Source organism: Equus quagga, chromosome 7 (assembly GCF_021613505.1).
Source record: "Equus quagga isolate Etosha38 chromosome 7, UCLA_HA_Equagga_1.0, whole genome shotgun sequence".
Taxonomy (NCBI): domain Eukaryota; kingdom Metazoa; phylum Chordata; class Mammalia; order Perissodactyla; family Equidae; genus Equus; species Equus quagga.
Genome location: NC_060273.1, coordinates 47,743,101 through 47,759,892, shown reverse-complemented (window position 1 = coordinate 47,759,892; position 16,792 = coordinate 47,743,101). Strand labels below are relative to the sequence as shown.

The 16,792-nt window shown below is 57.5% G+C and overlaps 1 protein-coding gene across 1 annotated transcript; it reads right to left on the bottom strand.

The window, feature by feature from the left end:
* Positions 1 to 6,089: 6,089 nt before the first annotated feature.
* SNCB (synuclein beta) lies at positions 6,090 to 15,389 on the bottom strand. Its single transcript, XM_046668034.1, has 6 exons — positions 15,349 to 15,389; positions 14,599 to 14,728; positions 11,651 to 11,692; positions 11,319 to 11,437; positions 7,034 to 7,123; positions 6,090 to 6,662 (listed from the first exon to the last, which is right to left on the bottom strand). The coding sequence occupies exons 2-6, from the start codon at positions 14,717 to 14,719 to the stop codon at positions 6,630 to 6,632; spliced, it is 405 nt and encodes a 134-aa protein (XP_046523990.1). The 5' UTR covers positions 14,720 to 14,728; positions 15,349 to 15,389; the 3' UTR covers positions 6,090 to 6,629.
* Between the last annotated feature and the right edge of the window lie 1,403 nt (positions 15,390 to 16,792).

Here is a 16,792-nt window from a genome sequence, read left to right as displayed (position 1 = left end):
CAGGGCAACTGGCTCTCACACTTTCCTGGAGCTTTAGGGGGTTCTAAATCGGTGGTGTGTCCGCCTGGATCTGCTTGGGGGTCATCTTTGTCCCCAAGTGGAGCAAGTATGCCTGGGCTGGGGTTGTGACTCATCCTGGGGTTTCGGGCTCATCCTGTGACAAGCAACATGGTTACCAAACCCGTGTGAGTGTGTGTGTGCCTGTCTCTCAGGCTGGTCTGCCACTGGGACGCCATACACACTCGTACGCACCAGAAGATAAACAAGTGCCCGCAGCTCCTTGGCTGGCGCCCAGGCTGGGGGCGGAATAAACAATCCCAGTGACTTTCTGAAAAGCAAGCTTGTGTGGCAACAGGCACCATGGAGACAAGCAGACTGTAGCAGAGCAGAGACAGCAGCCACCCCCCAGTGCCACCCCTGCACACACACACACACACACACACACACACACACGCCATGCTCTCTCATGTTCATATCATGTTCATGTCCACTCCATCAAACACAGTCCCCCTTTCACACCCAGGCACACCCACTCTAGAGGTCTAGCCAGTTACCCCCATTGCAGCTTTGCTTGGGGCTGAAGGCTTTTCAGAAGGTCTGAGATTCCCAATACAACAGCATCCACAGTTCCTGACCCTTTGCCTGGACACCGGTCCTGGTCTAGGGTGAATTTTAGGAAATCACAGCTCCTAGAGAAGGTGTGTGTGTGTGTGTGTGTGTGTGTGGTATGTGTGAGAGGGGGGAAGCATATGGCAGGCAATGCCATATAAACCCAACTTTCTGGAAAGTTCTTGTGTTTGCTTCAAGATGCACAACACACATCCACCAGCTCCTTTATGAAACACTCACCCAAACCCCCATCCCCTGAGGTTTGTACAGATAAACTCCTGAATACAGACATGCAGATATGTACCTGTTTTCACGCATGCAGTGTATAACCTAGTATACCCTAGATGACAATAATAATGGTGTGCATCCTTTACTGACTGCCTAATGGTTTTACAGTCATCATCTTATAACATTTAATCCTTAATGAAAACCATCTGAGATTGATATTATCATTCCCATTTCATAGGTGAGGAAACAGAAGTTCAGAGAGGTTAAGTAACTTGCCCAGGGTCACACAGCTGGAAAGTGACAAAGCTGGGAGCCAAACTCCAGCTCACATTATTAGCCCTTCTTCATTTACTCAGATATACTTGCAAGACCCCCATGCATGCATGGGCACACACATACACACACACACCCTTCTTCCTCATAAGCCCAGATAATTGAGTTCCATGGGGTCACCTTCCCAATTCCATCCTCCTCATATATACCACTCCCAGGGCCTTACAGTGTTGCCCTGATGTTGAAGAGAGCCCCTGGCCTGGCACGTATGCGTGCAGCTTGCTGCCCACACAGACCCCCTCCCTCCCTTCCACACCGCCACCCCCAGCAGCTGCAGGCCCCGGCCCAGCTGGGGGCGGCCCTGGGATTTGGATGGGTGACTCAGGCTGAATCATGGCCCAGCTGCTCCTTGGCAGCCCTCTCTCCCATTCTGCCCAGAGAGCCTATTTTGAAGGCAGAGGTGGGCCTTGGGGTGGGGGACAGGGAGCGAGGCTGTAGGAGATGGGGGTGCTCAAGAAGGAGGAGTCAGGCACAAGAGGGCCTCTGTGCCCCCCTCCACTCCTTAGTGGTTTGCAGGAGCTCTCAGGCAGCCCCCACTCATGCCCCTTGTTCTGCCAGGGAAAGGGGTCCTTCTGCCTGGACACAAGCCGGGGCCTCCCTTTGTAAGCCCAGGGCCCACTTTGGCTCCCCTGCCTCCGCCTCTTGGCTCTAATAACAACAACAAGAACAATATTAACTATTCTAACTGATCACTCACATGTTACAGTACTCTACAGTTTTCAAAGCACTTTCTCCCCAGTATCACATTTAATTATTTTACAGTCCTATGCGGTGAAAATTAACATCCTTACTTTTGAGCTGAGGAAACTGAAGCTCAGAGAAGTTGCGTGAACTCTCCAAGGTCACACAGTGAAGTAACAGAGCCAGGAAGCAAGCCCAGGCTCCTGGTCCACTCCGTGGAAGGTGAGCACTGGGGCTGGGAGTCATGCTGCGGTTGGGCTTGGCGTGGGCATGTTAGCAGGAATGTGGAGTGGCATGGGGGGGCCATGGTGGGGGCCATGGCAGAGTGCACGGCGGGGGCGTGGCTGATGGCTTGGCTATGGCAGGATTATGACAAAATTTTTCTTTTTACCCTTCTGCAACTAATGTATTACAGAATTATTTATGCTTTAAAATCTTTCCAGAGTTTCAGGCCAATATCCCAAGGGTAACAAGTCTGGAGCCATGGAGTGTCTACTGAGAAGACTTGGGCTATGGGATCTTTGCTTCTTGAAGCCTCAGTTTCCCCATCTGAATAAATGGGCCCAGGCCCCTGGCAGGGCGGTCTGGTGAGAGGGCCCAGGGAATCCATGTGCATCAGGCCCTGTAGAAGCAGTGGAGGACTTCACAAAGGCTATTGTTTTTCACATCTTGTCTTCTCTTTTAAAAACACCTGTGGGGGACAGGGGCTGGCCCCGTGGCCGAGTGGTTAAGTTCGCACGCTCCGCTGCAGGCAGTCCAGTGTTTCATTAGTTCGAATCCTGGTCGCGGACATGGCACTGCTCATCAAACCACGCTGAGGCAGCGTCCCACATGCCACAACTAGAAGAACCCACAATGAAGAATATACAACTATGTACCGGGGGGCTTTGGGGAGAAAAAGGAAAAAAAAAATAAAATCTTTAAAAAAAAAAACACCTGTGGGTGCTGGGCAGAGGGTGGGGTGGGATTCTGGGAGCCTGGGGGTGGTGCTGAGAGGGGGAGTGGGTGACAGTTCTGCCTTCCCCCTGCCTGGGCTCGGCCTGGCCTTCCCCCACCCTCAGCCCAGAGCTGGTTTCTAGGCAACGGGATGGATGCAGGGATGGTTCGGAGGGGAGAGAGCTATAAATAGGGAAAGGAGAAAACAAAAATAAAGTTCCAGAGAAAGCTGTGGAGCCGCATTACTAGGGGGTGGGGGCGGCAAGACGGGGAGGGAGACGGGCGAATGGTGGGGACATGCAGACAGCCCCCAGCCCTTCCTAAAGGGAAAAGGGCAGTTCTCAGGTTAGCCAGCCAGCAAAGGTCTGCAGAGTGCTGACACATGGGGGAGGGGGTCTCCACGTGCACAGCTGAGTGGGATGGGGGTGATGAGGAGAAGCCACTTCTGTTGGAGGCCTGGAGAAAGCTCAGAAGAGGGAAAGATTTCAACAGGCGGAGTTGTGGGCAGACGTCCAGGTGGAGGACAGAGTGCAGGCAAAGGAAGGAAGGTGTGGATCGGGGTGGGGATCCGGACCCATGGATCTCAGGAGGCCCGGGGGGCTCAGCCTCACTGATCACATGCCCCGTGTCAACGCAGACACAGAGAGGTGGGCTCCTCCTCTGCCACAAGGCTCGTCTCCCAACATCTCCCATGCCACCTCCCTTTCATTCAGGTCTCAGCACCAACCTCACCTGCTGACCGGGCCATCCCAATTTAGTGTTGCTCACCACCCCCGCTCTGTCACAGTCTGTCACATCACTCTGTTTTCTGTCCTCTATGAAACAAAATTATCATGTTCTGTGTATTTGTTGATCCATGGGATGTGGCTGTTCCCCACAGGCCCTCACTTCCAGGAACAGAGCAAGCATGCAGCAGACACTGTCAAATGACTGAATAAAGGTACATGGCCCAGGGGGGCAACAGGTGTGCATGTATGAGCACAGATACACCCGAATCATGTATGTAGGTGTGCACACACAGCTCACCACCTCCCGCATCTCACTTGCAGTCTCCGTGAGATTGCACAAGCCTCTGTCACCTCTGCTCGGCAGCCTCCACGTTTGCCTATTGTTGGTGGTTGCTTGTTTGTTGGTCTCCCCTTAAAGCGAGTAAGTAATTTTCCCTTTCAGAAAATTCCAAAGGAGTAGGGCTTTGGAGTCAGGCTTGGGGTTGAAGGCAGGTAACTCGGGCAAGTAAATTTGCCTCTCTGGCCTCCATTCTCTCATCTGTAAACTGGGGCTAAATAACAAGGAATCCTTGAGGACGGTTTCAAGAGAGATTAGCAGAGACAAGTGTTGGACACCTGGGACACACGGGGCCCTTGGGAAGCAGCTCTGGCCCTGTCACGAGGAGGGAGCCCGTGAGCCATGTGTTCTCACACACGTACCCACAGTCAGGACTGCCATCTGACACAGACTGGCATCTTCCGCTGACGCTTCTGGGCCTGTGCCTGGAATGTATTTAAAGTGACCCCAGCAGATGAGCACATTGGTCTCTGGGCAGAAAACCAGGCGCAGAAAATCAGGTGCGTGGCTTGGCACCCAGGAAGGAACAAACCTCTCCACAAGCCAGATGGTGAACCTGGTTTTGGCATCTAAAAATGGGGATCAGGTGCTGATAGCTGGAGAGGAGGTGGCAAACTCAAATTCTTTAGAGGCTAAACGGTTCATGAAAATGAGGGAAGTGGATGAGAGGAATACGACAGGGAGGCAAAGGGACTGTCGCCAACTAGAATCAAATGAAAACACTTTTAAACCTTGTGCTAGCAAATTAAACATCTCTACAGGCCAAATTCAACCTAAGGGGCATGAGTTTGCAACCCCCACGGACTGTGGGTTGTAAATAGTGTCTTAATTCAGCCAGAGGGATCTGGAGCTCCTGTCACCGGCAGTTGAAGGCGGAGAATCCAAGCCCCTCGGTTTGTTCTCCCTGTCACGTCTGCTAGCTGCCTCTTGCTTCCAGAAATAAAGGCTCCTACACTGCAGGCCAAGGTGACCCGAGTGGACCAGTCTCCCGCAGCGTTCAAGGCCTTCCCGAGCCTGACACCATCTCCCATCCCAAGGATTCAGGGAAGGACACTTGGGGACCAATTGAGTAGAGCAAGCTCCTTCTAGCCTTGGGGCTGGCGTCTGAAAGGAGGGCCGACGGAGGCAGGGACCGCAGCGAGGTCTTGCGCAGGCGAGTGGGAGGCCCCCGGGGCAAAGCAAAGACTGGTCCCCGCATGGGCGGGGCGGAGCTTCGTCCCAGCGAGGTTTGCGGGCGGCTGCGGCAAAAGGGGGCAGGAGCGCCGCAGCGATGGGGGCGGAGCCTCGGCGCCGAGCTTCTGTGCAAATAAGAACTGCGCCTTGGCCTCGAGGGAGGCGGGGCCTCTGCGCGGCTCGGCGGCCTCTCCGCCCCCTTCTTCCCCACAGCTAGGCGGTATTGGGGGCCCTCTAGTGCCGATCCTGATCCGCTGGAGGCGCCAGGCTGGCTTCCCAGATTTCTGCGGACCCTCGCCCTCAGCCAAGCCCGCCGCAAGCCTGCGGGCGCCTTTCCGGGAGGAGGATGCCGGAGCTCTGCCTCCTTGTGAGGCAGCTGCGCGTTCCCTATCCCCTTAGATGGGTTTTTCTGCGCTGGGCAGGTGTGCGCAGGGGCGTGTGCTATACGTGTAAACGTCTGGGGGGAGAGGTCTTTCAGTGCCTGCGCTGCTGGTTTCCGAGGGTTTCTCCGCTGGGCGTGTGCAACTCTGGGTGCACGCGGGGGTCTGCACGTGTCGGCCTGCGTGCGGACACGCTGGGCGGCGCTCCTGCACCAGCGTACGTGCACGCATCTCCGCGTGTGCGTGGCCATCCGCGTGCCCGCGCTGCGTGTGAGGCGAGGTGTGAGCCAGTCCACCCTGCCCTGCGGTGGCCCGGGGCTTCCCTCCGCCCTGCACCCCCAGCAGGCGCTTTACGGTCCAGCAGATGGCGCCCGAGGCCATCTTCCGCCTGCCAGGCAACTGCTTGTCTCAGCCTGGGGGAACCCTCTCCCCGCCGGTCATGGTGGGGGGGGGGGAGGGTAGGAGATGGAGGAGCTGAGGCCCGAGGCGGTCGGTCTTGTACCTGGGCTGAGTATGCCAGGCCTCAAAGAGGGGAGTGGGGCAGGCTGGGACCTGGAAGCTCGCGTCGGCCGCCCCCACCCGCCGTCCACCCCAGCCCTGCCCTGCGGCGCTGGCTACAGACAGATTGGCTTTATTCATGGACACGCGGGGGGCGGCCGGGCCCGCCCGCCCGGGACACGCTCACACGGGGGGTGGGGGACTCTCCATGCCACAATCACGACACACGACGCCCGCCCTCGGACCGGGCCGGCTGGGGGAGGGGGCATGGCACAGCCTGGCTCCTGGTTTTGGTTAAAAAAATGTTTCTTGGGGTCGACGTGAGAGTGGGGTGGGGAGCTCTGGGGCTGCCCGGGGGCCCCTGGAGAGCCTCTGTCGGGGGTCGGGGGAAGCCGTCCCTTTCCGATCTTCGTTTAAAAACACATAGAACATGCTACATCCGCTCAGACACTGGACGGGATGGGGCAGGGAGGAGGCAACAAAGGTGAGGTGAGGCTCCCAGCCACGGCCGCAGCCCCGGCCCTGTCCACGCGCCAGGGTTGGACGCGCGGGCGGGTAGGACAGACAGATGGACAGATACTAACACAGGCTCCGAGGGGTGCCTCGGAGCGAAGGAAGATCTCGTGTTTGGGGGGAAAGGGTAGAAGGACAGCCCTGGCTCTGGCGGGGGGGCGGTCAGAGGGCAGGGAAGGGATTGTGCTGCTGGTGGGGGGCCGTCCTGGGCCCTTACGCCTCTGGCTCATACTCCTGATACTCCTCCTGCATCAGAGGGATGGGGGTGGAGTGAAGAAGAGCAAAAGAGGAAGGGGTTGGAGACCAACTGGCCAGGCCCCACCTGCCCTGAGACCCTCCCCCTCGAGGAGGAACAGTGCATGCCCCTCCTCCCTGGCAAGGGACAAACCTGGAAGTTGGAAAGGGCTTGGACATTCCTGGGCAGGGCTGCCTAAGGCCCAGTGCTAGGCCGCATTTGTTCTCCCTCCCTGCTGCCACCTCCTGGGGCCTGGGTTCTAGAAAAGGGGGGCCTGAAGCTCCCTGCCCAACCCTTCCCTGCCAGAGACCTCCCACCCCAGCTGGGATGGCAGCCATCTTCCGGGATGCCCAAAGCCCCACCCAGCCCTGCCGCCCCTCACCTGGGGCGGTTCCTCATAACTCTCCCCTTCTGGCTCCATGAGGGGCTCAATCAGCGGCTCCTCAGCAGCTTCCTGGGCCACTTCCTCTGGCTGTGGGGAGAAAAAGGACAGGACCTGTGAGGGCAGCTGGGGATGCCCCCCAAACTCCTACCCTGGGAAGCTTTGGACTGATTGGGGCAAGGCTAGGCTTTGTTGGCGTGCAACCAGAATTTTTAATTAAATTATTTGGAGTCCCTCGCAAGTGGGATGAAGGTATGAGGAGTGAAATCCCTCGGAATCATGCTTGAAGTGGGGGGCGGGGAAGGGGAAGCAGGGTCCCAGCAGCTGGCAGCCTCCTGTGCTAACATCACTTGGACTGGATGGGATGGCGAGATAGCACCCTGTCACTCATTTATCCGTACCCCCTTTGTGGCAGGTTCCTTGCAGGGCTTCAGGTCCCCTGAGACAACCCTGGAAGCTCCTCTGGGCTGGAGGGAGATGGAGGCTCGGGGCAGGGCTGGGCAGAGGCTCTGAGCCATTCCCCTGCCACTTTCCACCCATCCCTCCCCCAGGGCCCTGTGTGGCCTGGTTTCTTCAGCTGTTGCTATTTTAAGATAAGCTGGAAGCAACAGCTCGTGGTGTTGCTTGGATGTGTGAGCTAAGACTCTCCCCGCCCCCCTGCATCTGCTGCCCAGAGGGGTGCAGACCAGTAGGCATGCAAGTGGGGGGCTGCCAGACACAGGGCCAGTCACCTGCAGGTGAGCACCATATGTGCACAAACACGGGACTGAGCTGGCTGCGTACACGGGCACACACAATAACCTAGGGTTCATACACAAGGCCACATGTGGACTGGCACATGCCTGAACCGCTGGGGGCACAGCACCTCCCCCACTTCCACATGTAACCCCTGTCCCTCCCTACTGGGTAGAGATAGGAATCTTGAGACCCTGAAGGGCTGGCCAGCACCGAGAGGCCCACCCTGACCACCTCTGCCTCGTTGCCCCAGCCCCATCCAGGCAGCTTCAGCTCCTTCACGTGACCTGGCTAGACGGGCCCTGCAGGCACATGAGTTTACAGCTCCTGCCCTGGCTCATTTTCCCCAATGTACAGATGGGTACACCAAGGCCCAGGAGGTGGGGAAATGTTAGTTTGTTCAAAGTCACCCAGCTGTGACCAGGAAAGAAACACAGCGTTAAAATCCCAGCCCAAGCACAATGTTTGGAAACAACTCAAACGTCCGACAACAGTAGAACGGACGGGCGATGCATGCGCTGCGGTCTGATCACACGAAAGATATTGCGCAAGGAGAACAGGGAACCACAGCGCATGCGACGCATGGAGGGATCTCACCCAGACTGTCCAGTGAAAGAAGCCCGGGATGGAAGAGCATGTACTTAGGGCTAAGAACGCCCAACCGGTGTTTGCGATAGGAGGCAGGAAGCAGTCACCCTTGGAGGGGAGGCCGGGCCAGGTCGAAGGTGAGGTGAGGAAGGTGTCCACTCTCAGAGCCATGCGAACGAGACCCCAGAATGAGTGCCCCCCTTACGTTTTGTGCCCCAGACACTCACTCATCCCACCTGTCTTGGCCCTGGGGTTAGGGACCGGAAGGGGGTCTAACGGCAGCTTCTGAGGGGCTGATGCTCTGTGTCTCAATCTGGGTGCTGGTGAGAGTGGGCAGTCCCCTTTGTGAACATTTCATGGGGCTGCTTGCTTTCTGCGTGGGTGTTGGACTTCAATGAAAAGTTCACTTAGAAAACAGCCCTGCCTGGCCACGCACTAGCTCTGTGTCGTCAGCTAAGACCCTTGCCCTCTGAGCTCAGCTGCCTCGGATGGGAAACCAGACGGTGCTCTCTGCTTTGTGGGAGCACGGGGAGGATTCCATGATAATGTACAGTCAGCCTCTGCATCCGGGTCCCGCATCCGAAGAGGCAACCAGTGGCGTATGGAAAGGCCTACGATGGCTGCATCTGCACTGAACGTGTACAGGCTTTCTGTTCTTGTCATTATTCCCTAAACAATACAGAATAGCAACTATTTACATAGCATTTACATTGTATTAGGTGTTATAAGTATCTAGAGATGATTTAAAGTATACAAGAGGGTGTGCGTAGGTTCTATGCAAACACTACACCGTTTTATAGAAGGGACTTGGGCATCCTCGGATTTGGGTATCGGCGGGGTTCCTGGAACTGATTCCTCACAGATACTGAGGGATGACTGTCCCCAAGCAGCCTGGGAGGTAGACACACTCAGAAATGTGCAGCCTGGGCTTGCATAGGGTCCCCCACGCCTGGGGCCCCCAAAGCGCTGTAGTCTGGATGGTGAATCTACGACCCTGAGCTCCCTTGAGAGAGGAGGCTGAGGTGTGGACGAGGGCTGGTAGGAGGAAGGCGGCCCGAGAGATGGTTCTGTTCCCCTCACAGACAGCCTGGAGGCTCACAGCTCAGGCCCAAACCCGCCTCTCTCCGCACCCCAGCTCTCAGCCCAGGGCCCGGCCCCGGGTCAGCACCAAGCAACTCCGATGACATGGACCTGAGATTGTCCTACCAGTCGCCTTCTCAGGGAGGCAGGCAGGAACTGGGATCTCAAACAAGTCACTTCACCTCTCTGAGTTTCAGTTCCTTTATCTATAAAATGGGCTGACTGTGGTGCCGTCTTCATAGGGACACCATGAAGATTCAGTGAGTTACTCCATGTAAAATGTCTAGAACAGTGCCTGCCCATATAAGAGCTCAGTGATGGGAGTGATCACTGGAAGCAGAATGATAAGAAATGGAAAGTCACAAAGCTGGTAAAATGCATAGGCAGGACTTGAACCAGAACTTCTGAGCCGAGTCTCAGACTTCTGACAGGGGAAGGAACCACCTGTGCAGAATGTCTGGAGTGAAGGGTGGTGTGGGGTCTCCTCCCCCAGCCCAATAGATATGCTCAGGCAGAATGCGCATTGATCTCCCAGACCAGACACTGAGATAGGAGCCCCCCGGCCCCGGGGAGGCAGAGTCTGCAGGTGTACGTGGACAGACACGGATTGCCCCACAAGAGGAATGTCTGTACGGACCTATAGGTCCTCAGAGTGCACTGTCACATTGGTGCATTTCCACATACACCTGTGGTCACATGAGCCCCCGTGGGCAGACATGGACCACTCACATGATCATGGGGCCATTATCTCTTACTGAGCACTCACGGTATGCAAGCCAGGCTTTTTATCAGTGGTTCTTGAAGTGTGGTCCCCAGCCCTGCAGCATCAGCCTCACCTGGGTACTTGTAGAAACACGAGTTCTCAGGCCCCACCCCAGATCTACTGAATCAGAGACTCTAGGGATGGGGCAACGGTCTGTATTGTAACCTGGCCTCCTGGCGATTCTGTCGCACACTTCAGTTTTGAGAACCTCTGATCTATGTTATCTCTAATCTACATAAGAGTCCTTTTGAGTTCATCTTTCATCTTAGAGGCAAAGAATCAGGCTCAGAGACATGATAGGACCTGCCCAGGGTTACACAGTCAGGAAGCAGAGGAGCTGGGATTCAAACCCGGCTCTGTGGGGCTCCAGAGCTCTCATCTCTTATTCTACAGCGTGTCCTAATGGAAGCATCTGTCTTCATACACACATGGATAGCCACTACCACTCTCCTGGGGCAACATGCCTATGCAAACATGTGACACACAGTTCACCCTGCCCCCACTTGCTCAGGCCTGCCTCAGGTTCTTTGCACATTCTGTTCCTATTGCCTGAAATACACTTCCCACGTGGCTTGCCTCATCTCTTGGGTGTCAGCTCAAATGTCACCTCCTCTCAGCTAAAGTAGCCCCCTTACCCCTTGACTCTCCATCCCGTCACCCTTGTCTTTTCTTCAGAGCACTTATCCCTGTCTGAAATCATCTTGCTTATTGGTTGGCTTTTTACTATCTCTTCCTACTACAGTGTCAGCTCCATGAATGCAGGAACCTATTCACTGCAGTCACCCCCTAAAACAGTTCTTCCCTGGCATGAATACTTGTTGAATGAACAATCAGTTTCACATGCAGATGTGGCCAGAAGTGGTCTGGGTCACACTTGTGAGCAGAATACACGTATACAGGCAGATCTGGGTCACTGTCACAGGGAGCGCCACACCCATACACACCTCGATGCAGACTCATCCTGAGCTGAGTACAGCAGGGCCCTGCAGAGCGGGAGCAAGGAGCCTTGTGCCCCAGGCTGGCTGGGGGAGTGGGGAGCCTAGTGGCAGGTTTACGGGTGTGCCTGGCACATGTGTGTGTACATGCACGCATGTGCACGTGTGTGGCAAGACTGCTCACCTTCAGGTCCGTGGGGAATTCCTCCCTCTTCACGAGACCTGTGGCTGCCGCGATGTTTCCAGCCCCAGAGAACACGGCTCCTCCCAGATGTGACGCCTGCTCCTTGGTTTTCTCAGCCACTGGAGCAGGGGGAGAGTGGGGGAGGGGGCTGGGGGCTAGGGTGAAGGAGGCAAAGGTGCCCCCCTCCCCATAGTGTCCCAGGACCTGCTTTCCTATGGAACACTCCCCCCCGCAAGCCTTGGAGGTGCCCTCTTCCCCACCCCCACCCGCCAAATCCAGCCAGCTCCAGGCTGGGGTGAGGGGAGAGGGCTGTGCCAGGGCTGGGCTGGTACCTGAGGCCACTCCTTGTACCACCCCCTCTCGGGTCTTGCTTCCTGTTGGGAGAAAAAAGGAGCACATTTAAGGGCTCTTAGCAAAGGAACAGAGACACTGGCAAATACGGTGGTTACAGAGTGAGCAGAGGGACCCAGTCGGGAGAGGGCATCTGGCCCCATCACTGCTTCCTTGGGCCCCCAAACCCCACAAGTGCCCTCCACATCACCACACTGAGGCCCCCATGCCTACTTCCTCAGGACTTCCAGTTCTCCGCAGTCTGTCCCCCACCCCCACCTGATAGACACCCACACCCCTTGGGTGGAGGGGGAGCTGCCTGAGTGCCAGCACTGGGCAAAGTGCTCTCCTCTCACCACTTTGGACAACCCTCTCCCAGCCCTGGGAGGTGGTGCCGTTACTGTGCCTGCCTCACAGATGGAAACAGAAGCTCAGTTAGGCTCCCACAACTAGTAAGTGGCTGAACTGACATTCAAGTTCAGGTCTGACTCTAAAACTTCAGCCACCACCCTGTGAAGTCCAGGACGGAGCGGGCAGGGGTGGGGGTGGGGGTGGACCTGGGGGATGCAGACAGGCTGTGTATTCAGAAAGTTCCCCCCCGGTGCCCCCGTGCATGACTGCCCACATCACACCTGTGGAAACCCACATCCACCACCCCTATCCCATTTCTTCTAAAGACTCTTCTCGTAACAAGGGTGCGATCCCTCCTTCTGGCCGAAGTGGGGAGGGTCTTGGGTGCAGGATGGGTGATGTGCAGATTGTGACTGAGACCCACAGCATTGGCTGGGCCTTCCTGGGAGGGTAGCGACTTGATCACATCAAAATGTGGGGCTTCTGGGAAAGGCCAGGGGGCCAGATGTGAGGTGGGGAGTGGGAGCCCTCAGGGGAGTTGGAAGTCGCCCATCCTAAAGAGTTGGCAACCCAGACAACAGCTGAGAGACTCAGACGTGGGTGTCTGGGCAGGCTGAGGCGGGGGGAGGAGGACAGGTTGGCCTGGGGAGACAGGAGTCTCAGGCGGAAGGCCAGACAGACCCAGAGATGGGGGGCTGCATGTGCACCCATTCATTCCTCCCACAGACGTCTGTTGGCACCTGCTCTGTGCCAGGCTCCAGGCCAATTGCTCACTGTCAGAGGGGGTAAGAGAGGAACAGATTCAGTGCCTGGGACCTCACGCATTGAGGAGCGGACTTCCAGGCTCCAGGGGCTATGTGACAGGGAAGGGGGCACTGCCTGGAACTTGACAAATGGGGAGGAGACGGATATGCAGAAAGGAGGCTGGGAGGGCCTTCCAGGCATGACATGTGGGCTCAGAGAGGGGTGCTTTCAGGGCCTGGAGCCATGGAAGCGCAGACAGAGGCAGCACCATGCAGGGCACCGAAGGCGAGGCTGTAGGGAGCTGAGGCCTTCACGTGTAGGGACTGGGGGCCATTGGGGCTTCCCGAGTACAGGGAGGAGCAGGAGGGGCCAGTCTAAGGGGGGGCGAGTCTGACAGCAGGAAGGCAGTGTCGGGATGCTAGGGATCCACAGGAGCTAAAGGGCCGGGGGAGGAGGCAGGAGGGACAGCAGAGCTGGGGCCGGGTAGGTGTGGGTCCAGGCCTTCTCCCTGTCTCCACCACCTCTGTCCTGGTTCCAGCCACCCTTGTCTGGTGGGTCCACTACCTCCAGTGGGCCTCCCCGCAATGTGTTCTGTCCCCAGAAGGCTGAAGGCCCTTTCTATACTGAAGTCAGATCACATCCGTTTCCCAGCTTATAATGTCTCGTGGCAATTCTAATTACGATTTGCCCTGGCCTACAAGCAGGGGCTCCCTCATGAGCCAGCTCTCGCCCACCTTTCTGAGGTCATCTCCAACCACTGTTCCCTGCCCTCCTCTCCTGGCTCCGTATTCTTCAGGGCTCAGCTCAAATGCCACCCTCTTTGATCACCCTACCAAAGTGGTCCCCACCCCAGCCACTTGATGTCAGGTCCCACTATTGGAATGTTCTGTACCACTATCAGGAAAGCCAGCACCTCCCAGCACATAGTAGGTGGTCAATAAATATTTTTCAAAGTACCACAATGCCAAATGTACCACAACCCTGGGCAAGTCCACCACCCCTCTTCAGCCTGCATAGGGGAGCATCCTTCCCTCTGCACACAGGCAAGCCCTGAGTCACCACAGGCTTCAGTAAATGTCAGTTTCTGGGTTTTGCCTCCCTTTATGCAAATGCCCCTGCAGGCTCCCTCTCCTCCACTTAGGATGAGAAATTTTAACCACTTGGCCTTTCTCCTCCTGACAGCTGGCATCTGAAAGCAGGGTGGACCGAGAGAAGAGATGACGATGGTGGAACCATAGGCGTTGGGAGGCAGGGAGACCCAGAGAGCAACTCAGAGGTGAAAGTAGCTGACGCAGGGGGGGCTGGAAGGGAGCCCGAATAATACAGGAGGGTCAGGCAAGGGGAGAGATGGAGCTTTGGAAACCAGACAGCTTGGCGCTCACTCCAGCCTCAGGTTTTATCGGCTGTGTGACCTTGGGTAAGACAGTTAACCCTGCGGAACCCCAGTGTTCCTGGCTATGGAATGGGCAGGTAGTGGATGTTATGGCACTTCACATGGTGCAGTGCTTGGCAGAGAGTTAGGGCTCAACACCAGGTAACTATGAATAACGCAAAAAAGAACCAGAACAAGAAGGCTCTCTGCTCTGATCACTGCGTTGGTCCTGGCCTTTCCACTGAACCCCATCCTCACCAACACTTTCCTCACCCTCCTCCCCGGGGTCCCATCACTGACCCGGGCTTCCAGGGCTGGCTATGTCCCTTGTGACCCCTGCTGACCCTGCCCCATCTGCTGACTCATATTCTGTCCAGAGCCCCCCGCTCTGTCCTCCTAAGGACCGTGGCCTCACTCCCTCAGCCCCACTCCCTCGGAGGACGCCTGAACCCTGCCGCCCCAGAAGCCAGGCCCCTGGCCCACCGACGTAGAGGACGCCCTCCTTGGTCTTCTCCGCGGCCTCGGTGACCCCCTGCTTGGTTTTCTCCGCGGCGGCCACGACGCCCTCCTTGGCCATGGACAGGCCCTTCATGAACACGTCCATCCTGGCGGCCTGGGGAGGGCGAACACAAGGGCACGGGGGCTCTGGCCCCACACTCTCACCCCAGCCCTTCCCGAGGGACGCCGGTGCCCACTCCGTTCTCTCCAGAGACTGAGGCGTCCTTCCCGGCCGGGAGCCCGCTCCCACCTTACCCCCTCCCCAGCGCGAGACCACAGGGCTGCGGCGAGTCCTAGCGTCCTTGAAAGCTGGGGACGCGGGAGGGGCCACCGGCTGGGTTATCTGGGACCCTGCAACCTGCAGCCCCGCGGAACCAGAGTGCTGGGCTCGGTGCGAAGCCCCGGGGCCTGCCTGTACACATGTGACAGAGTCACACGGCCATGCACACAAACATACTCCACGGACACGCTCACGTGCACATACAGGACACGCAGACGTTCAAACGCGCATGGACACTTCGACACACACAGACACACGGGCGCGGACGCACGTCCACACGGCCACCCAGGCAGCTGCAGACACAGAGCAGCAGTCACGTATATCCCGGGGTGCACACGGACAAGCACCCACCGGTGCCCTCTCTCTGTCTTCCAGCCCCCTCCCCGTCCCACCCAGTCCCCTCTCCATTCCCAGCCCTTTCCCCATCCCTGGAGCCTGGAGCGCGGCCGCCTCACCTGGATGCGGGGCCCCGGCTGGGGATGGAGCGGCGGCTGCGGCTGCGGCGGGCGGAAGGAAGGGGCTCAGCTAGGCCGGGCTAGGGGGGCTCCGGGCCAATGGGAGATCGGGCCGTGGCTAGTCGCTCAGGTCGGTCTGCAGCAGGCGGGGCGCGGGCCCTGAGCCGGGCGCAGCAGTGCCCGGGCCTTGGGTGCGTCGCCAGTCACCACTCGCGCCGTGCGCCCTGCTCCCTCGCGCGCTCCGGCTCGGGCTCCGGCGCTGCGGCAACTCTGAGCTCAGCACCCCCCCTGGCGGCCGCACCGCCCCCTCGGCCTGACTGACAGGGGGCGGGGAGGGTGACATCTCCACGGAGCCCGCTAGCCTCCTCGGGCGGGCCCGGGACGCGTCGCGGGGGACCCCGGGAGTCAGACTGGCGTCCTGCTCCCAAGAACCTAGTCTGGTGGGGGAGACAATGCGGGGTGCTAAGAGTAGGCCAGAAATACTGCAGTTGGCTTCGGAGTTCAGGCGGGTTGGAATCTCGGCTGCGCTTAGTACTAACTGTGGGACCCTGGGCTGCTCAAGCTCTCCTTTCTGAACGTCAGTTTCCTCTTCTGTACAACACACACGGTTCATTCAACGAACATCCAGTGAGCGCTGAGACAGGTGCTGGGCAGGTTTGAGGCTGAGGACAGTGGGACAGGTAAACAAGGTCCCTGCTCTCAGGGGGTTCACAGTGATGTGTTTGTGTGTGTGCAGAGATGGGACACAGGATGGAAAACGTGTGTCAACACTTAAACCAAACAAGGTTATTTCAGCTTGTGAGAAGTGTTAGGAAGATAAAAACACAGTGATGTGACAGAGCCACTAGAGGAGGGGTGCTGGAGACAAAGTGCCCGAGGAAGGTCTCTGTGAGGAGGTGAGCGGGATCAGACGCCAGAGAGGCACCAAGGCTGAGATCCATAGAAAGAGAACTGCGAGTGCAAAGGCCCTGCGGCAGGACGGTGCTTAGGAACAGATAAAAGGCAGTGCAGCTGGTGAGGCAGGGGGGAGGGTGGACAAAACCCTTTTTTGTGTGGTTATGATGGGGATTGTCACAACGGCCATAGAATGCCAGGCACACATAGGCCCTCTGTCGGGGCTGTGACAGAATTATGCCCAAGAAGCTGTGGGATCCCAGAGGAAGGGGACTCTGACAGCTTAGGCGGGTCAGGGAAGGCTGTACAGAGGAGGTGACATCTGAGGTGGGCCTTGTGGGACAGGTAAGATTTCATCTGGCAGACAAGGGAGGAAGGGACATTTAGTCTGTGGGTATAGCATGGGCAAAGTCCCTGTGGCTGGAAATGCAGGGTGTGTAAGTGACAGGTGGTGAGGCGAGGGTGCAGCCAGCAGCCAGAGCGTGCAGGGCCTGGGAGGAAATGCTCACAGGCCCCTGGGAGAGCTGCAAATTGGCGCATGGTTTTTGGA

What these genes read in the sequence shown, in the direction of transcription:
- SNCB (XM_046668034.1), bottom strand. Translation starts at nt 14,719, where the DNA reads ATGGACGTGTTCATGAAGGGCCTGTCCATGGCCAAGGAGGGCGTCGTG. An exon ending in GGAGGGCGTCCTCTACGTCG is followed by an intron (nt 11,693 to 14,598) that starts GTGGGCCAGGGG and finishes TTCTCCCAACAG; the next exon opens with GAAGCAAGACCCGAGAGGGG. An exon ending in GGTACAAGGAGTGGCCTCAG is followed by an intron (nt 11,438 to 11,650) that starts GTACCAGCCCAG and finishes CCCCTGCTCCAG; the next exon opens with TGGCTGAGAAAACCAAGGAG.